The following is a 21310-nucleotide window of genomic DNA, read 5'->3' as shown; positions in this document are numbered from 1 at the left end:
GAAGACAGTCTTCAAATATGCTAAGGGCTGTTATAAAGCAGATGGTGATCAATTGTTCTCCCATCCACTGAAGGTAGGACAAGAAGTAATGGGCTTGAGCTGCAGGAAGGGAGATTTAGGTTAGATATTAGGGAAAACGTTCTAACTGTAAGGATAGGTAAGTACTGGAATGTGTTACCACTGTAGGATCCCCATCCCTGGAAGTGTTGAGAAACAGACACCTGTCTCAGGTGGTCGAGGTTTACTTGATCCTGCCTCAGCACAGGGGGCTGAGCTAGAAAACAACCGCTCAAGGTCCCTTCCACCCTTAAGTGTTTATGATTCTATTAAAGAACTCTGCTGCCAAGGCCAGACTTTATGGGCCACAAGAGGAACTAGTGATTTGCTATTCTGGGAATGAGCAATCTTGTCCTTGTCTTAAATCTGATTACAAAACGGCGCAGGGAACATCTCGGAGCCTTGCATAAGGGGTTTGTTATCAGCAGTGCCACTTAGTTACTGTACAGATCATATATTCACATGGAAACAAGTTTAATAGCTGTTAGAAGAACAGCTGTGAAGGCTTTGAACACCGTGGGCTGGGGAGAGGTGGCACTATCCCAGCAGGGGATAGCTGAGCGAGTGACAACGTGAAGACATGAGGGCACCTGCCACCCTCTGGGAAGAGGAGCAGCAGTCAGCTCGGTAACAGAAGAGTACATCCCACAGAACATATGATTTCCCCCTGCAAATACACCCTCCTGCCCTGGTCCCCCATCCAGCTCAGCCTAGTGATGGGATGAGATTGGTCCTGCCTCTGCCATTTGCTTACTCTGTGGCCTTAGGAAGTCACTTAATCCACAGTTATTGAACCTAGGTGCCCACAGTGATGGATGCAGGGACAGGTTTAGCTTTAACCCGTCTACCTCAGGTGCCCACCTTTACAAAGAGCTCTGAACTCCTGGGCTGTAGGGCACTAGCGGAAGGGCACTATGTTACTTGCCTTGGCACGTCCCCCATCAGCTTCTCCTCTGCGGCACACACTGCACTGCAGCTGATGCTAACACCCATCTGCCAGCGGAGAACAGCCGAGCTCCACGGGACTTGTGTGCACTGCCATGAGTGCTTTCAACAGGCCCAACGAATGGGTTCTGCAGCTAGACAGGCGGGAAGGGAGAATGTCCCTCCGGGCTCACACACGCTCCTGGGAAGACTTGTTTCTCACTCTCAGCACTGCTACAAGAGCCTGGCCTGAGCAGTAACGTGCAGAACAAGTCTGTTATCCTGGTGCAGACAGGGGCCAGGGGCCTGCCTCCCTCCCTCTACAGTCTATTCAGCCAGTGCTGGGCTTCCTCTACTTCCGTTCTGCCCTTCAGGGGCCATCTCTTCCTGGAGGGAGAGGTGCATTTGGTCGCAAGTTTCTTTTTCCATACTAACGGCTTATTGGCCGCTCAACAGGGTAGAGCTCACTCTGTTCAGAGGGGAATTTGCCCCCTGGCATCACCCGCAACCCGTCAGCAGGAGAGCACATCCCCCCATGGGCCACCCAGCATGGCCCGTTAGTTTTCACTCCTCTGTCACCTGCAAATGGGCATCAGCAGCATCTCTTTCTACTCTTTTATTTTTAAAATCGCTTGTGTTTTCCCAGACAGGCTGAGCCAGCAGGACCATGAGGAGCTATCACTGCTGGCAGGATCATGTTTTTACTGGCTGATTAAAGCCACGATTTCCAGCTACTTGGAACTTTAAATAAGCAAGAACCTTAGAGATCTCTCGCATTCATTGGTCAAATTGTTCCAGCAGAATAAGCAGCAGCTTTCCGACCGGTTTGCTCAGCCACACAAATAATTTTCTTTTGGTGAATCAGTGTTTAGCCTTGCGTGGGGGAATCAGGAAGCATCTGTAAAGTGACCATATTCGGGTGTAGTGTCTGAGATTTCTATCCACCTAAGAGAGAATGGACAGTGTCAGAGCTCTGCGTGCACAAAGCAAGGGCTTTAAAATCTCAAGGGAACAGAGAGGAAATTGCCCTGCCAGAAAAACTCCACAGGGCCAGCAGTTAACGCACTTCTCCTGTAAACCCCACCCCGGCCTCCCTCCCGGAGCCCCCAGCACTGACAAGGTCGAAAGCAACCTCACTCTCTTGCTTTAACTAGCGGGGCAATTGAAGGCAGACAGGCTGTTGAGGGTGCCCAAGCTCTTTTCTACAGCAGCTGCTGAAGGAAGCGGAGAAAGAGCAATATTGTGCCAAAGCTCCCAGCTCCCCACCTCTCCCCACCGCTGGCAGCGCTCTGTGGATTGGTGCTGAGCTCTGGGATAGCACAGGGCACAGGGAGATATAAAGCAACAAAAATAAACTATCATGTTTTAATGGAATGACAGCTAGTGGCCAGTGCCAGCACAGTGCAGGTAGGCACCACATGAGCATTGCATATGTAGCTGTGACAATGTGCCTCAATCCTGAGCCGGCATACCCCCTGCCGATCCACTCCCAGGCCTCACACATTCAGCTCTTGAAATGCAACTCTGTTCTGAGCCATTTCCACCCCCCACCATCCACACTCACATGGAGTGCAGGGTGTGGGTGTGTGGGGGGGGCTGCAATGTGGACACACAGTGAGTAGGAAGAATCCCACTGAAATCAGTTTACTTGGGAGCCAAGAGAGAACTTGGGCAGAGGTTTCCCCAGTGGAGAAACTTGGACATCTGCCTCCTGTGGCACCAAACTTCTGCCAGTTAGCAGCATTTAGAGCAAGCCTTGGAGAGGCCTATCACAAGGCAGTGTCCTGCAAGAGACCCCACCAGCAACTACAGAGCCACACACAAAGGCTCTTAGACTGACTTATAAGACCAGGATCTGAGTTACCCAATAAGAGCAGCCGGAACGAGCAGAATTATTGCCCCAAAGAGAAAGGGGAATCCCTTCAGGAAGTGCAGGCTCGCAGGGTAGAGCGCGTTGAACACTCCTGTGGCCACAAGTGAGCAGAGACCTTCCACGCAGGCAACAGAGGCAAAAAGAGCACCTGGAAGGACACCAAGGTCAGAGCTTAGCAACGAGGCTCCTCTTCTGGCCCCCTTAGACTGAACACACACGACCCTCTCGGGGCATTTCAATAGGGCAATCTGGACCTTGGTAAAATATTGTCACTCCGATCAGGTGGTGGCCCTTTTTCTCTGCAGTCCAGGTGCCAAGGGCTGGGAGCAGAGACAGCCATGATGGGCCAAGTTCAGCCCGAGTGCAAGCGGGATAACTCCACTGCCCTCCAGGAGTTGCACTCACCACAGTGCTGAATCTGGACACTGCATCAGACAGACTGTAAATCCCACGAGGCAGAAACTAGCTAAATGTAAGTGCCAAGCACATTTTATCACTCAATAAATATTAAACACAGCAGAGATGCTGCAGGTTTCGTTTTATAACCTTGGAATCAAATTTCCACTAGCTTCACTCTAAGAGGGGCCGACGTTAGCCGCTTGGAGGAACCAGCCCTTTCATTTAATCACTGGGAAGCCATTTCTGGGCTGCACTGCACTGAGCCCCTCCTCCCCTCTCCTGACTCTGCATGGCAGGTCCACGTACAGGAGGCAAAGAGGCCCAGCTCTCCCCAGTCTTATGGAGAAAGGTAACGTCCTGTGGTCACATCCTTTAGTAGTGCTGAGTTCTTCCAATTGTTGCCAGCTCACCCAGGCCAAAGCCATACCTGGGGTTACTAGTGTTTCCAGAGTTTATTTTTCAACCCAGTCTAACTCCTGTTCCCGTGAAAGGTTTTGAGACCAGGGGGAGGTCATCAGTGACCCAGCCCCAAACTTTAATGTGATGCTTTTCACTTTGACTACATCTTCCTCTGCACATTCTAGTCCCAAATAGGTTCACTGTATTGCCTAGAAAAACTGCCCCCAATGCTGCAGAATGACTGTCCTTGCAGGGCCTGGGGATGTGTGCATGTGCCAGGGGGAGGAGGAGTGCAGAGATTCCCTGACCTGGTCCTTTTGGTGCCTCCTGCTGGGACAGGCTCAGGCCCACTCCTTGGGTTGTTTGGTTTTTAATGTGTCACGCAGACATCACTAGGTTGGATGTTTCAGGGCCTGCTGTGGGTTATACTGGTTGATCACTTACCCTGATCTTTCACATCCACCAGTTTGGACAGCTTTGCGCGGATCACTGGAGTGGCTGCCATTGAAAGAAACAGGATGCCATAACCTGTGAGTGAGAAATAAGACACATCCAGGAGGTTTCCTTATCTGGGGAATAACATTGCTAGCTTAAAACAAAACCAACCCCACAAATAAAGCACTTGTAGCTGCCAGGGAGACTGCCATCCTCCTGCCCATGCGCGCCCTTCAGCCCGCCTCCTTCTAGGGCTCCTTTGAGGGTAGTTTAAGATACCTTGTTTGTGTGGCTTTTCGTTGGTCTACAACTGTCTGCAGTGACTCCCTCTAGCTGCAGCAGCATCACCATCCGGTGGTGACAGTAAATACAAGGTGTGACAGGCTGGTGATCTCAGCAATTTTGGTATGTGGATACTTTGGGGACATCTCCTCTGCCTGTCTGTCTTTCCAAGAGGATGCCATCCTCTCCTCACTCCTCTGGCAAATTTTAAGCTAGGACACAAGCTACCTGGATTTAGGGATTCAGCATCACCTGTGAACATCAGTGGTGTTGTAGAAGCAAGTGAAATCACAACCAGGCCCGAGATGTTGGAGAGCAATCCTAACTCTGCTACCCAGGTGTCTTCAAGGCACAGCTGCAGTGCCCGCAGCCCTGCCAGGCTGCTCAGGTAAGTCAGGTAACTAGCCGCTGAGCCATAGCCAATCAGATCAGAGCCCCAGCAGAGAGGGGAGCTGAGTTCGTATAGGACAAAGACGTCCTTGGCTCCAAAGTGGATGGTGACAATGAGAAAGAACGTCAGAGAGTAGAGAGCGAGCTTCTGCCTGGATCTCTGGTACCCTGGGGCTGCATAAAGCCTGTACACCGACACATAGTGACTGAGGGTGAACAGCTTGGCCGGTTTCCTCTCCTTCACCGATTCCTGGAGGCAAAGAGCAGCATAGAGGGCAGTGGCAAGACTGACAGCAAACACGAGCCAGAAGGGATTGATGTAGCCCTGAGCTTTGCGCCACTGCCCTCCGATGATGCTGGCCAGCATGCCTGCCACGCCAAGGCATGCCTCCAGGATGGCTACGCGGAACGTACGGGAACGCTGGTCGCTGATGTCAGCCACGTAGGCAAAGCAGCTGGCCAGGATCAGGTTGTAGTCCCCCATGAGGCCGCACAGGATGCGCCCAAGCAGGAAGTAGCCGACATGTAGCCTGAGGTACATGACAAGAAGATAGATGGCAGCTTGCAAGGCCATGCCCACGGCAGGCAGGATGAGCGCTGGACGCCGACCCACGCTGTCACTCCATGGCCCAAAGAGAGTCACCGAGAAGAGACCCACAAAGAAGCCTGCCAGGTTGATGTAGAGGTTCCAGTGGGAGGCCAAGGTCTCCACTTCCTGAGACAGAAGAAGGGACACGGGGAAGTGAGGCCCGGATGGCCCAGTATCTGTCCATCGCCTTGGAGCGGGGCTGACCCCAGGCCTGCAGACAGGTGCGGGAGCTGCGAGAATATGGCCCAGCCTCCCCCCAGCTCTGCCCGGCTGCGCACAGGGGGGTTGGGGGCAGCCACGTCAAACCAGGGGGGGCAGCGGTAACAGCCCCAGCACCCCTAGTTCCAGCACCCCTGGGGGCCGGGGCCGGGCCCGCTCCCGGGCACCCCCCCGCCCGCCCGGCCCAGCCCCGCCCACCTGCTGCCGGGGGTCCCCCGCGCCGCTCGCGTTGCCGCAGCCGGCCGAGCCGCTCGCCGCGGAGCCGTTGTAGCCGAGCTCGGCCCCGAGCCGGTCCCACAGGTACTGGGTGCAGAGCGGGGCCTGCAGGCCCAGCGCCACGGTGCCCAGGAAGAGAACCGGCTCCACCGTGGGGGAGGCCCGGGGGCAGCGCGCCCACCCGCCGCCAGCGGGGCCCGGGCTGTCGGCCATCGCGGGGGCCGGCGGGGCGCGGCGCGCCGCCCGCAGCGGCAGGAGGCGGAGGGGAGGCAGGCTCCGCCCGGAGGGGACGGCAGGGGGCCGGGGCTGCCAGATGCCTCCCCGCCAGGCCCGGCGGCCGGAGCCGCCTCCGCTGGCAGCATCCATGGGGGGAGCGCGGGGCTGCCCCGCGGGCTGGGGACAGAGAGCCCCGGGCGATGCGCTCAGCCCCGCCCCGCAGTTCACCCTCGTGCCCTGCCTAGGATCTGCCCTTCCCCGTCTCCCTTTCACCCCAGGCCCCTCCGCTCCGTGTGCACGGGATCTGGGGGCACAGCTTCCACTAATTCCCTTCGCCTCCGTCCCCGCTCCCCACCCTTTTGGGAGCCAGCGCAGTACAATGAATGGGGGCCGGGAGTCACTTCCTCCACTTTCCCCCCGTTTCCGCTCTTCCCCTGCTCAAAACTTCCTCAGCTTTGGAAAAGTTACAAAGTAGCCAAAGGGGAAAAAGGGAAAGTGAAACTAACAAGCCCCTAAACCTTAGACATTCATTCTGTTGCATTCAGTGGCAGATAAAGGAGAAGGGGGGAAAACAGGTATCAGCATTTCTGGGTTTGACAAAGGAACACACAAGTTTTGCTGAAAACGAAAACTTTGCAAAAGTCTTGAGTTTCAAAAAAGGCTGTTTTTAAAATGGGGGGGGGAGTTGTAAAGAATAAATGGCACTCAGCTCTTATCTCCTTATCTAGGATCTGATATGGCAGCCAGCACAGTGCTGTGAGCTCTTCCAGTCAAGGCACGATTCCAGTACCACTGGGGTCGAGCCTGCAGAGCAGGGGTGAAACGCCCAGGTCCTCCAGACCCATAAAGCTAGTCCAGCAGAAGTTAGGGGCGTAAGTACCTCTGGGGATCTGGGCCTCTCTGATTTTGGAATCTGAAGGGGAGTGTTTAAGGCCATCAAATCAAGGAACTGTTCCTGGTAGTAAAGGTAAGCACATGTGCAAGTGTTCTGAGGAGCAGGGCCTAATTTACATGACATTACACAAGTTGGAATTGGCAGTGTCTCTTTTTTGGGCAACAAATACTTAAACTTATCCCAGGAAACTTCCTCTGTACTTTTTCCTTCCTATTAGTTCATAATCTAGTTTTGAAGAACATGTTCAAAATAAAAAAACAAAAGCCTGTTATAGATTTTCTTACAAATTGAGGGCTAAACTAGTGATCAACACAAACAATTCAAGTGACTTCAATGTGTTTCTGACCATTTGCAGGATTGGGCCCAGTCTGGTGATTAACTAGTTAATCTTGAATTAATTCATGAATCAACAAGAAGTGAATTTGCTTGTTTTATTGATGGAAAAGTTAAGTTTTTATCTTGGCCAGGTTTATGATTAAATGAGTAATTTTCAACAAGCTGATGATGAAATGTTTTACAATGAATGAGTTTGTTACAGGCTAGCTATCAGGTTAATGACCATGACAATAAAAACATCTGTTTCAGCAATTTTATCACAAATGATATAACTGTGTTTGCTTATGAAGACTTGCTGTATTTCATGTACTTCTTGGTGGCAAAAATAATTTATGTTGCAAAGCTAAGGAGATGGAACTTTAAGCATTCACATTTTTCTATTTCTTATAAACAATCACAGAATTTACTGTTGTGTCACTACTTACTTACAGCATAGCATTCAACCCCATTCACGTTAGTGATTGATGAATACATTTAAGATAAACTGACTATTAAAATGTTTTCCCCTTAAGGTTTTCTCCCCTCTCAAAGAACAGCTATAAAATAAAGTTATAGTTAGTAATTGAACAAAAGTCTGGAGAGTCAGATTGTTGTTAAGGTTATTCAGGAATAATTTCAATTCAAATATAATATGTTGAGATTCCCTCTGAGACTTTTTCCATTTGGCTTATCCCAAACACCTTGTCTAGTACTGGGAGAACGCGTCATTCCAAAACATTCAGTTTGACTCTGGATTTTGTCACTCGGGTTCCTTATTTGGCATACAGCAAAGCTACGCTGAGTTGATCAGACTCAAGCATAGGGGGTGGGCATAGGGCATTCCACATATCCAAAGTTACCCAGATAACCTCTTCCTTTATGTACGTTTATATGTTACATTGCCTTTGCTGTACATTACACCACACATTTTTGGATTGGATTGGTTACTTTGCAGGAACCAATCCCATACACTGTGCTCTGTCCATACGCTGTTCATGTGGAACTGATCTTTATCTTGTCCATAGTCCCTAGCATCAAGCTGTTGCTTCTTGTCTAGCTAGCACCGAAATCCTGGATTCCAGCAGACTGTTTGTCAAGCCCCTATTTACAACTTAACCTTCCATTCATCTTCCCAATTATGCCCACTACGAAATGAAGCAAGTTAGGCCTACAAGCCAGGCCTACATAATATATGAAATTATTTTTAAAGGCTGAATATAACTTAGCAACTTTAACTTGTAGCAGTTTTTGGCTGAGTTACTTTCATATTTGAGGATATTTAAATAACATTCATCTTCCCTCCAGCCTGGCTGTATCTGAAGATATTTAAACCCGTTTACCTGGAGAATGCTGTATTTCAGGAAAGTAAAAAATGCTGGGTCCTTGAAAGCTGAGGAAAACTCAACTCAAAGCAACGTACTGTCTGTGTGTAGACTCTTGCATAGTGCACATATAAGTTCGCTGGAATGGTGACCCCCAAGGTGGGTAACATCTCCTCATGAGTCTGCACAGCAATTCACAATGCATGAGGAAGACAAGCCATTTTTGTAGGCTGTCTGTCCCTCTCAGAAGAGCATTTTGCTGGGTCCTTTGTTATCATCTGACATTTCAGACTGTGGCCTTTAATTAGCATTAGTGTTACCTGTTTTGCTTTCTAGTTTATGTAACTGGGCCAGATCCTCAGCTGGCATAAACTGTTGTTGCTCCACTCAAGTCAATGAATATATGCCAATTTATGCCAGCTGAGAATCTGGCCCTCTGTATTCCTTCCCACCCCCCACCCCATGGGGTCTCCTTGGTGCTGCTGAATGCTGATCCCCTCAATTACAGCTCCAAACACCCAGGCCCTTTTGTCCTTCATGTCAGGTGATTGACATTATTGCTGGAGATGTTCATCTTCAAAAAGAGCCTGATATTTAGAATTCTTGTACATGTTTGCTACAGTATTTTTGTAGTTTCAGCAACTACAATGGAGAGGATTGCAAGGGCAGGAAGAGTCTATCCTGAGCCCCCAGCTGATATACAGAAATAGTGGTTCTCCTTCTTTTGAGGAAGAATAATGTTTGTGTGTCTACCCCTGCTGTTGCTTTCCCCAGGAAGCATATGCAGCTTTTACCCACTAACCACAAGCTCTGGATGGAGAGAGCTACAGGACCCCTAATTCCACGACTGCCAAATGGCACCACCAACTCACCTCTCAGCAGGCAGACACCCACGTATGGCACCTCATCTCAGCTGGAAGAATTGTGGGAGCTTCAGTGGCAATAAGGAGTGGAAATGGAGCTTCCAGGGATGTGTGGCTGTGGAGGAAGAAGAAGAATTTGTAAGCTGAGGTCTTTTTGCACTGTCATTTCTGTCCCAGAGACAGGCCTGTAGCTGAGGGCTGGCTTCCCACTAGCCACACAGAGCTGGGAATAAAACTCCCTGATTGTCAACTTAGCCCTGGTCTACATTACGAGTTTAGGTCGAATTTAGCAGCATTAGATCGATTTAACCCTGCATCTGTCCACACGACAAAGCCATTTTTGCCGACTTAAAGGGCTCTTAAATTCAATTTCTGTACTCCTCCCTGACGAGGGGATTAGTGCTGAAATTGACATAGCTGGGTCGAATTTGGGGTAGTGTAGACGCAATTCGACGGTATTGGTGTCCAGGAGCTATCCCAGAGTGCTCCATTGTGACCGCTCTGCACAGCACTTTGAACTCAGATGCACTAGCCAGGTACACAGGAAAAGCCCCAGGAACTTTTGAATTTCATTTCCTGTTTGGCCAGCGTGGCGAACTCAGCAGCGCAGGTGACCATGCAGTCCACCCAGAATGTTTCTACACTCCCCCATCATCTGCATCCCTGAGGTTATTGCAGATTAGAAGGCGAAAAAAATGCACTCGCGATGACATGTTTTCCGAGCTCATGCAGTCCTTCCACACTGATAGGGCACAGCGTAATGCATGGAGGCATTCAGTGGCAGAGGCCAGGAAATAATTGCTGTGTTTGCTTAACCGCAAAAGTATCATGCCTTGCTAGCGATCCTGCCCGAGGCAGGTCACTGTGTCACATGCACTCCGTGCTGTGTCAGCCTTGGGTGGGGGCATGACTGCTTTACATAAGAACATAACATAAGAACATAAGAAAGGCCGTACCGGGTCAGACCAAAGGTCCATCTAGCCCAGTATCTGTCTACCGACAGTGGCCAATGCCAGGTGCCCCTGAGGGAGTGAACCTAAAAGGCAACGATCAAGTGATCTCTCTCCTGCCATCCATCTCCATCCTCTGACGAACAGAGGCTAGGGACACCATTCTTACCCATCCTGGCTAATAGCCATTTATGGACTTAGCCACCATGAATTTATCCAGTCCCCTTTTAAACATTGTTATAGTCCTAGCCTTCACAACCTCCTCAGGTAAGGAGTTCCACAAGTTGACTGTGCGCTGCGTGAAGAAGAACTTCCTTTTATTTGTTTTAAACCTGCTGCCTATTAATTTCATTTGGTGACCCCTAGTTCTTGTATTATGGGAATAAGTAAATAACTTTTCCTTATCCACTTTCTCAACAGTGGATAAAGTTATCAACAGTGGATAAAGTTATCAACTTTCTTTGTGAGCAGGAAGGCCATAGATATAGACTTTGCATTAGGTAGCGTCTGTAGCTAGAGAAAACATTCCTGTGCATTCGGCAAAGTCTGTGGCAAAAAAAGAGAAGCCTCCTAGTATAGTGGTTATCACGTTCACCTAACACGCGAAAGCCCCGTAGTGTAGCGGTGATCATGTTCACCTAACACGTGACATGTCTCTGGTTCGAAACTGGGTGGAAACAGGTCACTATTCCTTTTTCGGACTCCCCTCCTGCATTTTTAGTCTTAGAACAGACCGCACTGTGAAATTTTACTTTGAATTATATCAGTTATGAGTTAAATACTATTGAAGCTCTCTCTAAGTTATAGTCCCGGGTTCCTTACCCTTTCAGCTGCTTTAATAAATTAACATTTTTGTTAGGGTTAGGGAAAAATTTTCATGAAGCCTTTTATAGGGACTAAATGCTGTCTAGAACTCTGAAATAACCTTAACGTGGCCCATAGCCTGCAATCCTTCCTTCTGGATTTGCCATTCCACAAGTTGAACTGCTTCTTACTACTGTCCAGGCTTCATGAGCCATGGGAGCGAGGGGTAGGCTGGGGTAGATGTTGCTGCCGACTGGGAGAGCAGCCTGAGGCAGAAGCCTCCAGCTGGCATGATATTCCAGGCAGGACTGAATCTCCATTAGACGAAACTTAAAGAAGAGAAGGACCTGGAGTCACTCCGATTCGGTGCTCTAAGAGGAGGATAGCCATGTCTGTCCAGGCACCCCGATCAACCTCACCGAGGTCTGCCAGCTGAGCGGGGCTGAGTGGGACCCTGGCTGGCAGGAGCCGGCGGACGGAGCCCCAGACTGGCAGCAGGCTGAGCGCTCCTGGTCTGGGGCTCCGTCCGCCGGCCCTGCTCAGCCCACTGCCTGCCTGGGGTTCCGATCATCCAGGCAGGCAGCGTGCTGAGTGGGTCCAGCAGACGGGACCCCGGAAAAAAGGCACGAAACGATTGTCTGCCGTTGCTTTCACGGAAGGAGAGAGGGAGGGAAGCCTGACGACATGTACCCAAAACCACCCGCAACAAAGTTTTTGCCCCCATCTGGTATTGGGAGCTTAACCCAGAATTCCAATGGGCAGCGGAGAGTGCGGGAACTGTGGGATAGCTACCCACAGTGCACCGCTCCGTGAGTCGATGCTAGCCACGGTAGTGAGGACGCACTCCACCGACTTAATGTGCTTAGTGTGGACATATGCAATCGACTGTATAAAATCAAATTCTAAAAAATCAACTTCTATAAAATCAACCTAATTTCGTAGTGTAGACATACCCTTAGGAAGTAAAAGCATAAAGTACTAGAATGAAGAAAAATGTCTTTGCCGTTGACTAGTCTCTTGGTTTATAATACAATTTTTTTTTTTAAATAAAGCGCCTCTCTTCCCCACCACCAGTGCACTCGGATCCTGTACACAGGAGTTCACAACCTTTTCCTTTCTGAGGCCCCCCAAACATGCTATAAAAACTCCACAGCCCCCCCTGTGCCACAACAGCTGGTTTTCTGCGTATAAAAGCCGGGGTGGTGCCCAGGGCCCCATGGCACAGGGACACCATGAAGTTAAGTTGTTCAGGGCCCCAGGCTTCAGCCCCATGCAACGGGACTTCGGCTGTCTGCCCTGGGCCCCAGCGAGTTTAACACTGGTCCTGCCTGGTGGATCCCCTGAAACCTGCTTGTGGCCCCCCAGGAGGCCCGGACCCCTGGTTGAGAACCACTGCTGTACAGTACTTCAGGTTACGGATGATAGTTCAGTCTAAAGCCCTTCCTAGGAAGATGGGGATGTTAAAACTCGGGACTATTGATTATTTAACACAATGGGGTGTTCCTCTTGCACACACTGAGTCTGAATCAAGGGAGCAATCTGACTTGCTTTTCTGCAGTTCTGGGAACTCAACGCATCCATAAACCCATTTTAACCACTCTAGGAGGATTCTTTGTTGAGGGATCCTTTGGTGGTGATGAGCCACTATGACAGTTCTTATGCCACCCTCTACGCCTGGCCATTGGCTGATCCAGGAGTCCCTTGGAGCCATGGGCAGACGGGCAGGTTGGTCTAACTCAGGGGTCGGCACCTTTCAGAAGAGCTGTGCTGAGTCTTCAGTTATTCACTCTAATGTGAGGTTCCACGTGCCAGTAACACGTTTTAACATTTTTAGAATGTCTCTTTCTATAAGTCTATAATATATAACTAAACTATTGTTGTATATAAAATAAATAAGGTTTTTAAAATGTTTAAGAAGCTTAATTTAAAATTAAATTAAAATGCAGAGCCCCCCCGGACTGGTGGCCAGGACCTGGGCAGTGAGAGTGCCACTGAAAATCAGCTTGCGTGCCGCTTTTGGCACACGTGCCATAGGTTGCCTGCCCCATGTCTAAATTAAGCAAGGGATGGGATCAGCTGCAGGACTAGGGGAGAATAAAGGCAGTTTAAAGCTGCCTCTATCTGCATACCCGCTCTTGGTCCTACACTGAGCACAACTTGGCCTGAGCAAAGACTCTGGCCTCGTATTTTCCTAATTGCAGATTTTGTTGCAGTTCCATGATCAGAGCATTCTTATTAACTTTAATTGCTATCAACTGTTATGTAAAGGTAGGTATGAGATTTTTTAAAAATCCTGTTTCCATTATGAACTGTTTGTGTGGTAACTGTTTGTGTGGTAACAATGTCCCTCTGAAATTGAAATTAATTTGTTGTCCTCAGAACTTCCTCACCACTGCACTTGCGCTTTCTGCATCTTCCATCCTGCGTATGAAATCAGGCTGTTTTTATAATGTAAGCGGAGTAGGCCCCATCTATATTACATCAACAGCCACCATATTTCTTTGGGCGAAGTTTTGAAAAAAAATGACAAATGACTGATTACAGGGTCTGGAAAGTAATCTCATAGCAGTAGTAGGTCATTGATTCTTTCAGAGCATTCGCTCATTGGGCCTGTAAATTGCACAATGAGATTGTAACTGTGCTGGGTAATGTAGTTATTTAACATCTGCCATCTAAGGATCTTAGAGCTTTATACAAATATTATTAATTAATTCAGCCTCCTGCCTCGTACTCCCCATCTTACCAGGATGCTGCATTGCCTCCAAGAGCTTAGAACAAAACTGAGGTATCCTGACTACCAGTGCCCTGATTCTACCAAGAGACTGTCCTGCAGTGACATGATCATTTTCTCTCCAGTGACTGGGTGAAAAAAAAAGACAAGATTAAAAACCCACCCTCCCTTTTGGCCTTCTGAAAAACTATGAGATTAGTTCACAAGAGTGACATTTTTAAGAAGTAATGTTACTGTCATCGGTGAGTTTAATGGGCCTGCTAGTTTCTGTGCAAACTCATAATTCCTCCAGACACAAAATACCAATAAAACAAATGTTGGCGATATTACTGTAGAAACACAATATTAATATCAAGGCAGATGTGCATAGGATAGAATCTAGAAAATCACTAGATTAAAGAATGTTAGGTTGCTTGATTAAGCACCAAAGTGAAGATGAATTCTGCTCATGTGCATTATGATATAGTCTTTAATTACATTGTCAGACACTGATTCTCAAACAACAGAAGTGAATATTATACAATTTTTTCTACAATCTTGCTGAAATCTTGGATACATGTGTATTATCTTGTAGCTGTGTGTCCTTCTCTGTATCCTAGACAATGTCCATGAGTGGTGATTACAATTAATGCAGTCATTAAGGCAGGGCTCCTGCAGCTGTATTACACTTCAATTGCAAGTTCATGAATCAATGACTGATTTCTAGAGCTTGTTTCTCTCCTTGGCCTGCTGCACTGACAGACAACGCATATAGTCCACCTTTACTTTACTATAGTTACAAGTTAAGATTCATTGCTAAGAAATTTTATACAAAGCTATAATCATGTCTCCGTTATTGATCTCAGTAAAGCAACCAGGCATATACCCTGGAAGGAAACAGACATTAGTGCACGCAATATCTATTTGCAGATGCTTTCTAAAACAGATAAATTGATATGGATATTTATCTCACTATATAGACATAAAAGGAACAATGAAATCAGTGCAAAGAGCCTCTACCTGTGTTATATCTGTTTATTGTGCATTCCACCAAGAATTCCCGTTGCGTGGTCTGACATTACAAGAGATTACTCTAGCATCATTTTAAGGTGTGAAATGTTCCTTTGGGTCTCTCTTAACCTCATCGTCCAAGAAAACAGTAGTCGACACAGGGTTCTCTGCACAATAAGTACAACAGTGGCGCTAGTCCTTTTCAGAATCTGAGTTGCGGGAGTTCCTCTGAAGGCAGTGAGGTTCTTGTGTTTTATTTTCCCCAGTGTCTTTGCACATTGGATTTTGGGTTTCATGACATTATTTGTAGCTGTTTTGCTGGTGCCAGAACTGTACTAATGCTTCAAGCCTTACTTTAGGAAAGTCTGTGCTTATGTCTATCCCTATTTAGGACAGTACTGAAGCATGTTCAGTGGGACTTAAGCACATACTTAAATTTTGGCATGTGCTTCAGTGCTGTCCCAAATAGGGGTGCTTTCTGGAATCAGGAACTCAAATTGGTCCTCTATTTCAGATGTTGCTTTTGTGGCATGGACCTCAATATCAGTATCTTGAGCTGACTTTTTAAGGAAGACACATCTGCTTTTGGCCACGTTTCTGTGTCACTGTGTTTCATCAATTCTATTGTGAACAAATAGAAAAGCTTTCCTCTGTTAGCATCATTTTCAGAGACAGTCAACATTTCAACTTGATAGACCCCAAAATGCCATTAAAGAGCAAGTGTCCACGGTGAGATGGAAAGAATCTGAGACTGAAGTCTTTTAAGATCCCAGACGCACCAGCCTTGTGATTTACACAGAGCACTGACCAAGTTTATGTCCTGTATGAACTTTTGCCAGTCATGTGGCCTTTCTGAAGCATTCTTGCAGTGGTGACAAAGACGTTTGAAGAAGATTGCACACTGAATCCGGCACCTGGAAGCTGTGGGATTTAAATGAACGGCTTCACAAGGACCCCAAGTTTCCCTGAGTCTGTTTTGTGTAAGGGCTTGTCTACATTAAGTAATATTATTGTGTTTCCTTTGAATGCAGCCAAGAATCCTGTGGCACCTTATAGACTAACAGACGTTTTGGAGCATGAGCTTTCGTGGGTGAATACCCACTTCGTCGGATGCAATCCCTTGCATCCGAAGAAGTGGGTATTCACCCACGAAAGCTCATGCTCCAAAACGTCTGTTAGTCTATAAGGTGCCACAGGATTCTTGGCTGCTTTTACAGATCCAGACTAACACGGCTACCTCTCTGATACTTTCCTTTGAATGTGATTGTGAAGAATCAACTTAGCGACAAGTTGCTGGCCATGATTTTCGTAGTGTGTGCTGATGAGTCTCTCCTGGCCAGCACCGTGATAGATAACTCAAGTCTTGACAACCTTCTTCAGACATCATTGAACGTTATAACATAGACATTTTAGTCTCAGTAATATTGTTCCTAAAGGGCTCCCTGAGGGCATCATCTTCTTCCACTGTCGGTGATACCATAGTTGGGACCGGCCTGCTATCAACAGTTCTTAGTGAGATCAATGGAAAGTCCCTTCCAGTGTCTCAGGAGCAAAGAATGTAGAGCTTGTCTACACAAGGCCTTAGTCTGTCTAACTTCAGGCCAACCCCTCGGGAGGTTCCGCATGAGTGAGGAGTTCAGAACTGGGCTCTTGTGAGGTAACATCACCTGACCAGAGTAGGGGCAGCATACTCTGTTGGTGTAAGCTGGTGCCACTCTGAAAGTAAGTGGAACTGTGCCAGTTTACACCAGCAGCAAATTGGACTCATTTTGTGGTTTAATTACTGTAGAAACTTTACAGCTTAATTATGTGATGCAGTAATTACACCACAAAAGGAATCCAATTCTCTTCCTGGGGTATGAGGTAGGAAGGCTGGGATCTCTGCAGTCTCCCTCTGTAGCCCCATGCCTTGTTTACAGCACACAGAACTGCTATGTGGGGGATCTGGGCTCTGCGCAGACCTCTGCACTCCCACTCATCAACTGCAGGGCATTGTGGATGTGCCAAGAGATGCCCCACGGAGATGGTGGGCCTGTAGGACCTAGTGCTCCTGCTCCCAGAGCACTAGGGCTGGAATTCCAGCTCTGATAGGGTGAGGGCTTCTGGTCATTTGAATTTTGCCCTGGTGGTTTTTGCTGTCACAAAAAAGCCTGGATGGAATCCCAGCGGCCTTAGTGTTTGAGGGAGAGGCCATACTTTCCTGAACTCCAGCTGGAGTATTACATAAATGAATATGCTCCCTAATCATTTGAAGTATTTTATTAAAACAAAATTCTGAGCTGACTGTAGGAGGATTCTCACCTTCTGTAGGATTTCCCCATTCAGGGACTGACATTTTATTATGAAAGATAGGAACGTTAGCGGTCTTTGTCAATTCAGTTTGGCTGCTAGCAGAAAAGTGAGCACATATGTTTTGCAGTAGGATATTTGAATGTGCTCATGACCACCCTTCCCTTTGTAGTGACGTGAGACTGGTTGGGTCACAAGGAGTTAATTCTCCGCTGAATTTATCAAGCATCAGAAAGATTTCCCTTAGAAAGTTCCTGGTATGTCCTTCCTTCTCTGCCCCCTCCCTTCTTTGTTCTCTTTCACTCTGATCACGCTTCTAAAAACAACACCCTACCTGACAAGGTCAATGTTTCATGTTTCAGAGCCTTTATATAGTCCCCATGAACAGACCTGTGCACCTTTCAGCACTGGGCTAGTTCCAGCACCATGACTACTGTGTGGAAAGTAATTGTGGCCCACAGGAATTACCTGATTGCTTTCCTAGTACCTTTTCTGCTTCTTCCTCTCCCACTGCTCGTTCCTACCAAGGTAAGAACTCTTAACTGCACTAAGAAACTCAGATTTATTTGGAAAGCACTGCTTCTTTTAAATGACAAACCCAAGCAGGAACCACAGGTCCGTTCCCTGATTAACTTCCATTGTTTCTGAGCTGGACAGTTACCTTTCCAGCTTAGACCACTAATGGGGCACCTGGAATACTACAGCAAGAAGAGCCTCACTGGACAGACAGACGTGTAGGTCTATCATGAAAATGTGTTACTGAATGACAGTAAAAATGTAACTTGCTTCAGATGATGGCCCTGATTCAGCAAAGCATTTTTGCACATGCTTAAAGTCCATACCTATGTGCCTAACCTTAAGCACATGCTTAAATGCCTCCTGAGTTGAGGCTTATATGCTTAACTTTTAACTTCCCTCCTGATTTTCTCAAAAAAATCCTTTCCTGCAATTTTTCAAGTGTTGTCTTGAGACAGAGAAAACAATATCAGGATTATTTGTTTTATAAGTCGACAGGACAAGGAATTTCTGAGCTATGGAACAAAAATAAGGTGTGTTTCACTTTTTAAAAAGTTTTGAAACTTTTTTCCTTTTGGAAAATAGTTTTTAAAGAATGATTTGGTTTAGAATCTTCAAAAGTCTTGGGGGACACTTAGTGTTTATGATTACTTCTGACAAAGTTAAGTTCAAATGTTGGAATTAGTCACTATAGACTTTTAAATTCTGATCATGCCAAGATATTCCATTGGACTTTAAAAACTCTGCCAAAAGTCTGTTAGAGTTTAGAAGTTCTGCTAGCACAGTGCACAGTATGTAAACACTGTCAAATGAGCCGCACTGGTTCAGAGGCTACAAGCTCTGCTGGCAGGATCTTATTTCGATACTCTTTTGTCTTGTGTTTCAGTCTATGTGGTGCAGGGATGGTATTCTCCCATTTTACAGATAGGGAGCTGAGGCACACAGATTAAGGTTAAAAATTCCACTAATTTTGGGTGCCCAATTTGAGACACCAAGGACCTGATATTTTTTAGAGTACTTAGCATTATATTGACTTTACATGTTTAAAGCACAGTTCCTATTGACTTCCATTGCAGCTGTGAGTTTTCAGCATTGCTGCAAATGAGACCCCAGGCTATCAAGTTGGGCACCCAGAAAATGAGAAACATACAATTTACTGACCCCCTGTGAAAAGTTTGGTTTCAGTAACTTGCCCGGCATCACATTGGAATTCTGTGGCAGAGGCAGAGATAAATGCCACCCTGGAGAACTGTATTCTAACTGCCTAACCATGAAATAATCCTTTTTACTGCCTGCAATCCTTTGTCTCATTCACTACATGCCTTCCAACTTCTGCAACAAAAGAGGCAGGGTCCCACAAACATATCCTCCACTACACAGCCCTGATTCATCTCCAGAGCACAGTCTATCTTACACACTAAATGAGTTAGGGATCCTGTGGAAAAATCATATGTGATCATGTAATTAGACCATCATAATTCATACACATCCGGGGCTGAATTAAGGTTGCATATGATAACTTCCTAACTATTGAGTGCTTGACTTTGTAAACTTAACATTTATTTAGATTTTTGTGTAATTTCCTGGGGTTTTTAAAAAGGAAACTGAACCCTCCCCCCATAAATTCCATTATGTGGCATCATATTGGCACCTACATGAGTTATCAGCAGGGTTGGAACCTTTAGATCCATGGCACAGATCTCTGCAACTGAAGCAAACAAAGTAACTGACAGCAACAGCAGCAGTAGGCTATCATCCTCTCTGCGGACCAGCAGATTTGCTGGCATCAGAAGAATGATGAGACTCAGGAATCTTGGTTCCATTCGGATTTTCAAGGGACAGCACAAAGCACACCCCTGAGACAAATGCCAAGTTTCAGCTTCCTGCTCCAAAGCGGGAGTGGTGGGGGGTGGGGGTGGCGCTAGAGCTGTTAAAAAATGGTCTCAAGAATTTTTAACATGGACAAAAATGTATTTTCCCCAAACCTTGTTCTCAGAAATGGCTGACTCATGCTGGCTGAAATTTTACATAAAACTTCAGCCTGAGGCAGACAGCTGGCATGTAAAATTCCAGCCCAAATGGTTAAAGTTTGGCAAAGTTATGAGCAACTGAAAACAGTGTCTTATAATGGGATGTGGTGCACAATCTTAATAGTAGCAGGTGCCACCAGTCCTGCCTATAATCATATACAGGATTTAAATACTTTCTTTAAAAATCTAAAGAAATTCATGGACACTGCCTGTATAGAGTTTGGCTCTAATTTAATACCATTGCATGGATATAACATTATTAGATGTTGCAATGATTAAAATAAAGTAAATGCTTGAAAGTGTAGAAACTCAAAGGTCCGGATATGGAAGCACCCTTAACTCTAGCTCTGTGAACACCATTCCTCTCCCTGTCCATCAGCACTCTCTTTCCTCAGACACCAACCTCCTCCATATTTCCAATATAGACCATAAATATGGACTATCAACTCCATCTGGTAAAATACAGTAATGATATAAAGAACCAGAGCTATTCAGTTATCTGAACATTGGCATTATGAGATTCTAACCCCAGCTCACCAGAAATCCCAGCAACCACTATACTGTAGATACAGATTTCCAGCAGCACCTCCAGCACATATGGGGCACTGCCCCAAACACAGACACAGAAATAGTTCAGCTGCCTGTTAACAGCAAGAAACACCAACTTTACACTTCATATATTGCCACATACAGTCTAGAAACAACAGTGGATACTGCACACACCCACAACCCCCAGTGAAAGCAGTGGGAGCTGCAAGTGCTCAGCCTCCGTTAGGGTCAAAGGCCAAGAGTCAGGGCCCTGTGTATTTCACAATTTTGTGACCATGGAATTCACCCCTTGCTGCAGAATCTCAGCTTATGGGAGAGACTTTCAGTGCACAAATGGGTATTAAGTGCTTGATTCCCATTGACTTTCAATGGCAGTTGGGTGCCTACCTTCTTTTTGTGCCTTTGAAAATGTCCTCTGATGTTTATTGCCCTTATGGCGGCAGAGAGAACCTTAAAATGTGAACAGATGAAAACTGATGTAATGTTGTCTGCCTGAGTCTGCAGACATCCTGAAACAATGTATCTGAGCAGTGTAACCTGTCCCATTCATCTCAGTCAGGGCCAGGGGGACTCTAATTCCATGGTTATAAAACTCTAAATTTTGATGCAGGCAGGCATCTGGCATTTTGTTTTCTGTTTCCCTACCCCACTGAGACCTGTCCTCCAGCATTCCCCAAAGGGACATGTGCCTTGCACTGTTGCATAGAATCAGGAAGCAGGGCGTCAAGGAGCCAGACCGGCAGTTCAGCTTGCGGTGAGGTGGGAGCAGCCAGAAATGTAGGCTGGCCAGCCTGAGAAAAGTGCAACAGAAGAGGGCCAGTAAGCTGCTGCAGCTGGCTACAAGCTCCCCTCCTTTCCTGGCACACATGATGGGAAGGAGTCCCTGAGCCAAACCACCTAGGCATCATGAAGGGAACCAAAGCCCAGGGAGTGGAGCTGGGCTGGAAAGCAGTGACAAACCTGTCCTTGAAAAATAATTTCTGCCAAAAACAATCATTCACAACTTTTACACAAAGAGTATTTTCAACAACGAGCCACAGTTATGTGTGAGTAGGGG

At 47.0% G+C, this 21310-nt stretch overlaps 2 protein-coding genes across 4 annotated transcripts in view; one reads left to right on the top strand and one right to left on the bottom strand.

Annotated features, from left to right (window-relative positions):
• Positions 1 to 1584: 1584 nt before the first annotated feature.
• SLC46A1 (solute carrier family 46 member 1) lies at positions 1585 to 6210 on the bottom strand. Of its 2 annotated transcripts, XM_044994201.1 has the most exons (5): positions 5766 to 6169; positions 4622 to 5474; positions 4097 to 4180; positions 2846 to 3002; positions 1585 to 1926 (listed from the first exon to the last, which is right to left on the bottom strand). In XM_044994201.1, exons 1-5 carry the CDS (start codon positions 6147 to 6149, stop codon positions 1869 to 1871), a joined length of 1536 nt encoding a protein of 511 aa, XP_044850136.1. In that variant the 5' UTR covers positions 6150 to 6169; the 3' UTR covers positions 1585 to 1868. The 2 variants fall into 2 exon arrangements, with proteins under 2 accessions (XP_044850136.1, XP_044850137.1); XM_044994202.1 differs by lacking the exon at positions 1585 to 1926 and having other exon boundaries at positions 2842 to 3002; positions 5766 to 6210.
• The window catches only part of SLC13A2 (solute carrier family 13 member 2), a 36172-nt gene continuing 20851 nt past the window's right edge, over positions 5990 to 21310 (top strand). Inside the window, exon 1 of one of the 2 annotated variants that reach the window (XM_044994200.1) lies at positions 5990 to 6966. Coding sequence is in view for 1 of the 2 variants with exons in the window: in XM_044994199.1 (XP_044850134.1) it covers positions 17585 to 17686 (102 nt within the window). In the remaining variant the exon portion in view is untranslated. Of the gene's footprint in view, positions 6967 to 17579; positions 17687 to 21310 lie in introns of those variants that run through there. The other variant, XM_044994199.1, reaches the window with a different exon arrangement.

This window comes from Mauremys mutica, chromosome 19 (genome assembly GCF_020497125.1).
Source record: "Mauremys mutica isolate MM-2020 ecotype Southern chromosome 19, ASM2049712v1, whole genome shotgun sequence".
Classification (NCBI taxonomy): domain Eukaryota; kingdom Metazoa; phylum Chordata; order Testudines; family Geoemydidae; genus Mauremys; species Mauremys mutica.
This window is presented reverse-complemented; position numbering and strand designations above follow the sequence as displayed.

Coding starts and splice junctions, on each gene's coding strand:
- SLC46A1 (XM_044994201.1), bottom strand. CDS start 6,149: ATGGATGCTGCCAGCGGAGGCGGCTCCGGCCGCCGGGCCTGGCGGGGA. Junction 3,003..4,096: donor GGTGGATGTGAAAGATCAGG/GTAAGTGATCAA, acceptor GTGTCCTTCCAG/GTGCTCTTTTTGCCTCTGTT. Junction 1,927..2,845: donor GTTCCGGCTGCTCTTATTGG/GTAACTCAGATC, acceptor ATTCTCTCTTAG/GTGGATAGAAATCTCAGACA.